The 10,590-nt window shown below is 36.9% G+C and overlaps 1 protein-coding gene across 1 annotated transcript; it reads right to left on the bottom strand.

Annotated features, from left to right (window-relative positions):
- Nucleotides 1-3,983: 3,983 nt before the first annotated feature.
- On the bottom strand, nucleotides 3,984-4,355 carry LOC125868602 (uncharacterized). The gene has a single exon (XM_049549224.1). The coding sequence runs from the start codon at nucleotides 4,353-4,355 to the stop codon at nucleotides 3,984-3,986; it is 372 nt and encodes a 123-aa protein (XP_049405181.1).
- Between the last annotated feature and the right edge of the window lie 6,235 nt (nucleotides 4,356-10,590).

Consider the following 10,590-nt stretch of genomic DNA (forward strand, 5'->3'; position numbering starts at 1 on the left):
ATATGCTTGCTCAATATGTACATCTCCACTAATTAAGTATGCTCTGATAGAATCAAATAGGACTTTAACGTATTGTAATGTAGGCTTGGGGAAAGGTAGGAAAATTATGTAATAATGACTTACACTTACCTAAGAACTTTACAATTTAAGACTTAATTACCAATTACTTTCTTCTCTTTATTTTTAACCATCTCTTAAACAATCATTTCACCAAAAATTCTTATCATCTCAAGAACGATTCACTCATAACACCTTATTTTTTAAAATTGTCGCATTCTTTTAATGAGGGCTTTTTAATCATAATGCAACTATTATTGATTTATCTTTCATCCTCAACCAACCTAAAATCAACATATATCCATTAATAATCTGTGCTACAGTTCTTCAGGAAGCAGGGTGCAAAAATTAGGAATTCAACAAAAAGGTTACCAATATAGTGTGGCTACCACAAACAAGCTACATGCTCAAAAGGGCTAACTAGTAATATAATATCTGAAAGGGCTAAAATCTAGAAATCACATAAAAGAAAACCTATTATCATCTTCTAAATAGAGCAATGCTTTTATTTCGCTTCATCAACATGCACAAAAAGTTCTAGACAAAGATGCAAAACTTGAACTAAACAAATTATCACCACACGTGACACATGCTCGACTAATGTGAGATATTCAACATTAAACGCATTCAACTCATGCATGAGTTTAATTAAAGCCTAACTTGATTTTTAGAGTCATAAACAAGAGCCTAAGGGTTCCCAAATAAAATTCCTTTCATGCTTTTATTCATTATCCCAATCTTAGTTATGCAGCCTCAGCACAAACACTATGACTTAACAAACAAGTTGATGAAAATTATGCTTGAGGAGGTCATCATTCATCCAACATAGAGCAACGTGACTCAACTATGATGAGTGATCAATCCTTCTAAGAAAAATCTTTTTGTGATTCATTACGGTTAAAAGGGACTATCCTTGGTTAAATAACCGAAACCAAACTACAAGGAACCCAAAGAAAAAACACTAACAATCTCAAACACACTAATATGTACATAAGATTAGAACTCACACCCCCACCCCATACTTAAAAGCTCATCACAATCGAAGTGCCTTAAAAAGAATATAAACATCAAAGAAAAGGTAAGGTGAAGAACATCCCTAATTAATCCTCCATGGAATCTTCACCTCCGACATCCTCAATGGATAGAAATAGGTCCACATCCTCCTCATCAAAGTTAGAATCCACATAAGAGCTAGTGCAGAGCCTTTCTTCATCGGCTGACACATCATGATCAAGAAGCTCAAAAAAATAGGCCTTATATGAAGTACTTCTTTGGAATGATCATTGAGTGGGTATTTGGATTTCACCTCATAAAGTTTCTCCCGAGTAGATGCATTACAATGGTTCTTGTAACGGAGCATCTTTAGCTCTTATATGCAAGCCATAATCATCTTATCCCACTGATGTCTCTCCACAGTCATGAGGGTAGGACCATATATAGTTTATGGCCTCTTTATCTTTGTCACATCCACATACACATCATAGAGTAGGGCTATGTAATTTAAGCTCTCCTTCTTCACCCTCGCAGTCCTGCATATGTGGGTTATTAAACCCCTTAAACCATATATTTTCCCTTAATACCTTCTCCTTCTTCATGGTGGATTTTATGATTGCTCCAATATTATATTTGGTATCAGTCATAAGGGCATAAACTAGGCACACTCTGTCCCGAGTGATGTCGGTGTAATACAACCGTAATATGAGATAGTTAATCATAAATTTTAACCATACACGAGCCTCTTATGTCATCTGAGCATATATGAAGGATTGGTGGATCTACTTGGGATTGTGCTTCATCAATCTAGCCATTGACTATTGACTGCATAGATTATGGCGGATTACATGATATGGTGGATGAATATTCAAGCCCATTATCACAAGAAGGTCAGTGTCAGTCTTTCCCAAGATGTCATTCAAAACTAGTGATGTAAGGGTAACACTGACATCCGTCACCTGGACATAGTATAATCTTACCTCATATGCCTAATTGGCATAGAACTTCTTGACTAGGTGCCAATTTCACTGGTCGGTTCGGTAAAGATGAACACCCTGTTGAGTTCGTGAATGCTCTGCATGATCTGAGGGAAGTCTCTAGCCAGGTTGTCCCACTGCACTCATCTGATAAGTACTTTTCCTTGGTGTGCTTTTTCCACCGAGTTTTTCCTTTTTTGACAACTTGTTAAATCTAAAGCTGCTAGTGTGTCCATATGGGACTTCTAGTATTAGAGGGATATTGCAACCACTTTGAAGTCAATTCTAGTGGCTTTAAGAGGCCACCTCTTTTCCTAGTCTTTAAGTTCCTTACATTGTTACATGTCAGTAGTTAAGAATTTAATTAGGCCCAAAAAAAATCATGGGACAATCATAAGGCGGGGGTGATCAAAGGACCACCCCATAGTTATTAATTTAACACATAATTACATAACATTAAGGTACACAGACTTCCCAGTAACATGTTTTAAACAAGGCTTATATTATAGCGTACCAACTTTGTCAAACAATTCAGACCCATTCAATGATTCTACACCAGAATTAGAAACAAAAATACCTTACAACTCCCACAATACTTTCAAATGCCCTATAAAGATTACCTATTTCATCATCAACTCAACTCATTGAATGTGCTCAAGAATTTGAAACAACAATACCTTACAACCCCAAGTTTCTTTCAAAGTACTCACACCAAGTTGCCATACAAGGCATCATGCAAAGTTATTGTGTTACTCAAGACTTCACACATCATATACAACAACCTGCAATTATCACACATACACATCACCAAAAATGTCCACCCCACAATTCAATCATATTAGGTTAATTGGGGAATACATTCAAGTGTACCCTATAATAGGTGCAACAACTTAATATCTTTCCCCAATAAGTTCAAACACAAACATAAGCTTATAAAATAATGATTTTTGTCATTCACCATACCCAAAATTTGAGACGACACAATTTCATCCAAATAGAAAAAACCCCAAGTTAAAAGCGTACCTTGAAGTTTGATAAATATGAGAATAATCAAAATCCTTGGTGAGAACAACTCTACAATACATATTGAAAGTAATTTTTTGTTGGGGTTAAGGGAGAGATCGATTGATAGTGTGGCGTGAATTGGGGATTTTTGGAGAAATTATGGGTTAAAAAGAGACTTGGGTCATGTTCTTTTTTGGAAAGACGGGTTAAGCCCATCTAATTTAATGAAAATAAAAATAACTTATCTATGTCCAGGACACACATGTGTTATAAAATCCTCTATTTTTGTCTGGGGTTTAATTCTCGTCGAAAAATAAAAAAATTGCTCTAGGTCCGTGATACTCTCTCGTTACACAGTCCTCTATTTTGGCTGGGAAATTAGTTACCAGTAAAATTCAATTTCCCTACCAGGGTTGTGACGTGAAGGTGATAGAAGGTCCCTTTGTTGTGACGAGGAATTTTCTTCTCATTGAAATAAAATATAGTAATGGGGTTTGCGACTCGTCTCCATTACACACTTTTCTATTTTTTTCCAAAAATTCTCCTTTGCCTTTTTTTTTGTGTTAAAATGGGTGCATACCTTATTTCTTTAATTATATGTCCACCGTACTCCGTTATCTGTGAAACTCGAAAATATACAAAAAAATAGAAAGAAAAACACCCTAGTTATGGTCATTGCTCGATTCTTCTTTTTGTGTTTTAATTACTTTTAACTTCTAACAACTAAAATCAAATGAAAATTTAAACTACGTCCTAAAAATTAAAATTAAGAAGATAAAACACCTATCTAATACACATGATCATAGGTTTTCACCCATGTAGCACTTGGTATAATGTCACGACTAGACCAAACTCGTGGATGACTCATCATTAAACTTAAGTGTTTCTTGATATTTATCCCCAATGTAGTGTTTGACGTTGTCCATTTACAAAGAATGTGGAGCTCTTGTCTTAATTCTGTAGCTCCATAGCCCCATGTGGTGTCATCCGCACAACTTCGAATGGCCCACTCCACTTTGACCTCAGTTTTCTAAGGAACAACTGCAGTTGCAAGTTGAATAGTAAACCTTGCTGGTTCAGATCAAAAGTGCGAGGGATGATATTTTGGCCATGCCCCTTCTTCATATTTTCTTTATAAATCTTTGCATTTTTATATACGTGGAGCCTAAACTCCTCAAGTTCATGTAGTTGTCCTATCATTCTCTTACCGGCTAACTCAAGTTCAAGATTCAGCTTCTTGATCACCCAATATACTTGGTCTTCAAACTTTGGTGGTAGATGGCATGCCTTTCCAAATACCATGTCATAGGAAGAAGTCCCCATTGGTGTCTTGTAGGCTGTTATGTACACCCATAGTTGATACGCTCAAATTACACCTCCTTTCAGAAGCATAAGCGATCGTTATCAAGTAAAGAACCCAACTTGTAGGTTGAGATCGATCCCACGAGGAAAATGGTTTAGACTTTACTTTTAACCAACAATTATATTCAATTAGTCAAATTATTTCCAGAAACAGGTAATAAAAAGGGGGGTTGTGCTTGTGTGAAACAAATAGTAAGAACTTAATAAGTAATCAATAATTAAACCCAACTTTGGTTGTTATCAAGATAAGAGAAATAACTAGGGTATACGTGTTCCCCATAATCTCATAACGCAGTAATCCTAGTAATAGCAATCCTTTTCTAGTGTATTACATGCAAAGTGATAAGTTAGGTATCTCTAAATCCTTGGTCCGGCATCTAGAGAATTTCACCCCGCACCTTGGTCCGGCTACGTGTGTATAATTTACTAACCCTTACCTTTACCTCATATTAGACATCATAATCGATGTTTGGCTTAGTTATTACTTCGCACCAATCGACACTAGCCTATTAGATAGTATCACACTAAATCTATGTTGATAATTCTTTTCTTGTTAATTACCTCCTTGGTCCGGCAAGTAGTAACAAGGCGAGTTCTAACGTTGGCCACCGTTAAAAAGACTTCTAAACGAAAGAATTATCAATGCATGCAAAATACTAGTCAAGAATTGCTTATTTACTATTCATACTTTGTTAATCGATCATGGTTCCCACAACCCTAGTTGTGGATTTAGTTACTCATATTAGCAAGAACACAATTCATAATTGTAGATGGAGAAATCATGAACTTACGTAAAGAGAATAATAAACCCAGAAAATTAACTTGAATTGCAAAGCCAAAATCTTCAAAACGAACTTGGGAAATCAATAATTGCTAGGGTTGCAAATTAATCTCCAAAGTTACAAAGCAAAAATAGAATAATAGTGTCTAACCCCCAAAAACGAGGTTTACATGTCCTATTTATAGAAAACAAATCCTAAATAAAAAAGGAAACAAATTAAGGAAAGTTTTGTTCAGGTACGCGTCTTCGATCCACGAGACTGACTTACGGACCGTCGATTGATCTACGGTCCGTAAGTCCCTTCCGTCACTCGGGACTTAGAAAATATTTCAGCATCCAACAATCAGCTTCTCTGAAGCAAACGACGGACCAGCAGCACGGACCGTAGATCGACCTACGGTCCGTCAATCCCTTCCGTAGCTCCATACTTAGCATCTTCAAAAATCAGGTACTGGAACCCTCGCAGTCTCACTCTACGGATCAACAGTACGGTCCGTAGATCAATCTACGGACCGTCAATGGGCACCGTGGTTCCACACTTGGTCAGATTTCCCTGATTTGTCCTCAACACATTCCTGCTGATCTACGGTCATAACCTACGGACCGTGAATGGACCTACGGTCCGTAGATGACCTCCGTGGATGCCTTTTTCTGCATTTCCTTCAGCTGTCTCTAAACTTCCGCGCCTGAACACCTTTCCTGCAAAACATTATAAAACACATAAAAACACAATATAAAAAGGCCCTAGACACACACAACTTGTAAGTGAAATGTATTAGAAATACCGCAAACTCACGGTATATCAACAGTGCATCATCAAGCTTCTCAGCCCAATCTTTTCACTGCACATTCACTATTTTTTGTAGGATGTGCTTTACCTCTTATTTTGATAGCTCTACTTGGCCGCTCATCTGTGGGTTGTACACTATATCAACCTTCTGTCAAACTCCATACTTGGCAAAAAAAATTATCATCCAATGATTTATGAAATGTGACCCTCCATTATTGATGACAGCTTGTGGTATCCCAAACATTGTGAATATGTGCTTCTTGATGAACTTCATAACAACCATTGAATCATTAGTGGGAAGAGCTACAACCTTGACATAGTTTGACACATAATCCACTGCTACTATACTATATTGATTGTTATTAGAAGGGGGAAAAAGACCCAAGAAATCTATGCCCCACACGTCGAATATCTCTACCTCAAGAATTTTGCTTAGAGGCATTTCATATCTCCTAGAAATAGTCCCCATCCTTTGGCATTGGTCACATTCCCTCATAAAGTACGCAACATCATTAAAAAAGGTGTGTCAGAAGAAACCCGATTGTAACACTTCGTGGGCGGTGCATTCCCCTTTATGATGACCTTCATAAGGTAATGAGTGACCACTCTCTAACACTTTCTTCACTTCATTTTCCGCAATGCATCTTCTCACCACTAGGTCTAGCCTTTTCTTAAATAAAAATGATTCATCCCATACATAGAATCTCACATCATGGATCAACTTCTTATTTGAATGAGTAGTTTCCACGGGTGGGAACACTCCTCTTACTAATATATTTAGAGTATCAACATAACATGGCACTTATGTGATGTTTAAGGTAAAAAAACTATTCATTTAGGAATTCCACACAAATCTAGCCTTTATTTTACACATGTGATGAATTCTCCAACCTCAATAATTGATTAGCAATTTTGTTTTATGTGCCCTTTTTGTCTTTGATTTCTTGATTGAATTCTTAGAGAAACAAAATCCACCCAATGCGCCTTGGCTTATCGTCCTTCTTACTGAACATGTACTTGATCATTACATGGTTGGTATAAATAATAACCTTAGTACCTACCAAATATTAGCTAAACTTGTCGGTCCTTTTTGCTTGGTAATGTCCTTGCCTTGCTCTTTTGCCTTCATTTTCACAAATTAGCAGTATAACATTAGTTTAGAGCACAAAACCGGCATTGAGGACACTAAAACTCTGAATATTAAGCCCTAAATGAGTCAAAATACTCGAGTCATCATCAACCTCCAACCAATTTTTTGAGACTTTGTGACCCAGAACTATGCCCTCTAGAGCTAAGAAAAGACATTTGTCCCAATTCAATACAAGACTTATCTATTCACATCTAAAAAGAACCTTGTGATGATTGAATAGACATTGATCAAAAGACTCACCAAATATCGTAAAGTCATCAAGGAATACCCTATAAAATCCCCCACCATGTCGTGAAAATGGGCATCATGCATATCTATAAAGTTGTCGGTGCATTGCAAATTCCAAAAGGCATTTGCTTGAAAGCATATGTTCCATATAGACAAGTGAAAGTATACTTCTCTTGGTCGTCTAGTTTAATAACAATCTAGTTGTATCTAGTGTAACCATCGAATAAACAATAGTATTTATTTCCTGCTAACCTGTTCAACATCTGATCAACTAAGGGGAATGACTTGTGTTATTTTCTGGTGACCTTATTTAGTTTACGATAATCCATAAAGATACAGCACCCAGTGAAAGTCCTAGTAGGGATCAACTCATTCTGCTCTTTTGTCACCATAGTTATGCCTCCCTTTTTAGACACAATAGAATCAGACTCACCCATTTGTTATCTAATATTGGGTATATAGTATCCAACCACTTTATTACCTCTTTTCTTACTACATCCTTCATAATTGGGTTCAGGCGACGCTGGTCTTGTGCACTAGATTTGTGGCATTCCTTTATATAGATCTTATGCATGTATAGAACTAGACTAATTCCATGTATGATTAGCATCTACCATATAATGGCTCCATCCCTTTTTTAGGATAGCTAAAGTTTTATCAATCTATGATTCAGACAAATCTACATAAAGAATTACTGGTAAGGTTTTATCATCTCCCAAAAAGGCATACCTCAAATGAGATGTGAGTGATTTTAGCTCAAACTTTGGTGCTTATTCATGTTAACATATTTGGTGGAGAGCACAATACCCTGTTCAAAGGTTCTGAGGTGTCTTTTAATATCCCCAAACTACACACATCTACAAACTTTACCATATCTTAAGCCTCCACATCATCATAGATGTCATGGCCTACCAACACCCTTTACAGTGGGCTTTTTGAGTCACTATAGTGAACTTCAATAACAAGATCAATAATCGTAATAGCTGACAATTATTCATATTCTATAAGCAACCTTTGGGCTCGATACACCCCAAACACCTCTACTTTATCATGTTCTCTCATAGTTAATTGACCTACATAGACATCTATTAATACACACCCAATAGCGAAGAAGGGTCTCCCTATAATTAACGGCACCTCCAGGTCAGGTTCAAAATTCAGCACAACAAAGTCAACAAGGAATATGAATTAATTATCCTACTTGGACTAAGACATCTTCCACAACTTCCTCTAGTCTTGGCACTGATCAATCTGCCATTTGTAAGATAATGGTTTTGGGTATAGGACTACCTGGCATTAACTTGTTATATAATATTTTTGGATGATATTAATGTTGGCACTTAAATCACACAACCCTGATCATTAATACTCTTCCCTATAATGAATCCTCTTATTGCACTCTTTAGTGAGTGCCACTGTTTTGTACTCTATTAACCTCCTTTTGTTGTAAAATATCCTTCATATACTTTGGTATTCCCTATAAACTATCAACATGTGGCAGATTAATGTGAACTTTTTTAAGGAGAGAGATAAACTTACCAAAGCATTAATCCTCACTTTACTTTTTGAATTTTTCTGGGATGGGAGAAGGTGGTTTGACTTTAGGTGGTACTATTTCTTCATGTGAACTCTGCCCAACCCTGCTACTCTTCTTTCCCTGCTCAGTATTTCATTGTTTCTCTTCTTTAAGACTATATTTCAAACTACAAACCACTACGAGTACTTATAACATTTTCCTTCCTTGGGTTACGATCTGTATTTCCTTGTAAGCCTCCCTGAGGGAATGAATTTTAGGCACTAGAAAATTTCTCAAACTTCTTTTCTTGATATTGAGTTGCTAATTAGTCATTTCTTAAATCATCAACTATTTAATCCATATTCGCGCTCTCTCTATCCTCTCCTGCCATGATTTTCTTCAACATCTCCTCAGTGCTCTTGCTTCCTTGCTGGCAGCATTATTATTTCCCTAACCATGATTTTGATAATGGTGCATGTTACCCTAAGGTCGGTATCGATTTTTCCCCTACACCTGATTCTGGTTTTTTCGCCTTGCAAAAATTGGGTGGTTTCATCAATCAGGATTGTAAGTACTTTCATAATTTTGGTGACCCCAGTCCGCTGAATATTTCTTTCGAAGTTAAATGCATCTAGATTGGCTCCACAATATTTAGTGTTATGCTTATCGGTTCAACATACCTCACATCATACTTGAGCTTGCTGCACCAGGCTCACTTGAGTTGGTTGTTTTCCAATAGACAATTTATTAAAATGGGTCTTTATCATATTTTGCATGGAACTCCTCCATTCCACTCAACATTTCTCATTGAAATCTGATTAAGCAATGCAACAAATTTACTATATGTCTTCTCTAGAGCTTATCCCATGTAGCTAAATATAACATAATTTTAGTATTTGGTTCCACACCCTCAATAGAAGTATGGACAAATACGCCATTCGCTTGGTGATGATGCCGACAACTTATCAGTAAAGATTCTAATCTATACCAACCCTGGTATAAATTCTCATTTCCTCATTGTTTGAAGCTCAATATCTTACTCCTTAGCTTGGCTACTTTCCCAAATTGAAAAAACCGTATTAAGAATGTCACGACCCAAAATACACCCTAGAAATGACATGGCGTATAGGACACCGGAGTCTCTACACAAACCAATTAGCATGCATCATACAAGATAATAGAATTCAAAGAGTTCAAAAGACAATTTTACAAATGTAGCGGGAGTATAACATAGTCTCAGTCCATCTATAGCATCAAAGAGTGATTGGTACGTAAGCCATACATCACATACAACATCTGAAAGAAAAGACATAAGCAAATAAAGAGTCTTGGTCCTTAGAACTTGAGGACACACTAATCGTTAAAAGCTACAGAGGTAACCACTAGCCATGAGTACGGTTATAAAAGCGCTAGATCCTATATTAGTGAAATAATGTAGAAAAGAGTATGTGTTAGTACATTGTAACACCCTATAGCCAACAAATCAAAGCATAGCAAAGTGTTAGTATTTCCAGGTGTCATCGATGAGGGCCAACCACTCCCCGCAGGTGAGCCTCGTTGGTATGGCATCTTGGAAAATTGCCTACGACAGAACCACGGCCAGGACCTACGCCAGTAGGTCCATCTACGGTCCATCAGTTGTGGTCTCGTGGGTCAGACATGGATGGTTATATTAGGGACTTAAGGGTTTTTTCCGATTTTAATTAGATTGAAGTGGTGTCATTTTGCTTA

The sequence above is a fragment of the Solanum stenotomum genome, chromosome 6, assembly GCF_019186545.1.
Source record: "Solanum stenotomum isolate F172 chromosome 6, ASM1918654v1, whole genome shotgun sequence".
In the NCBI taxonomy this organism is placed as follows: Eukaryota; Viridiplantae; Streptophyta; class Magnoliopsida; order Solanales; family Solanaceae; genus Solanum; species Solanum stenotomum.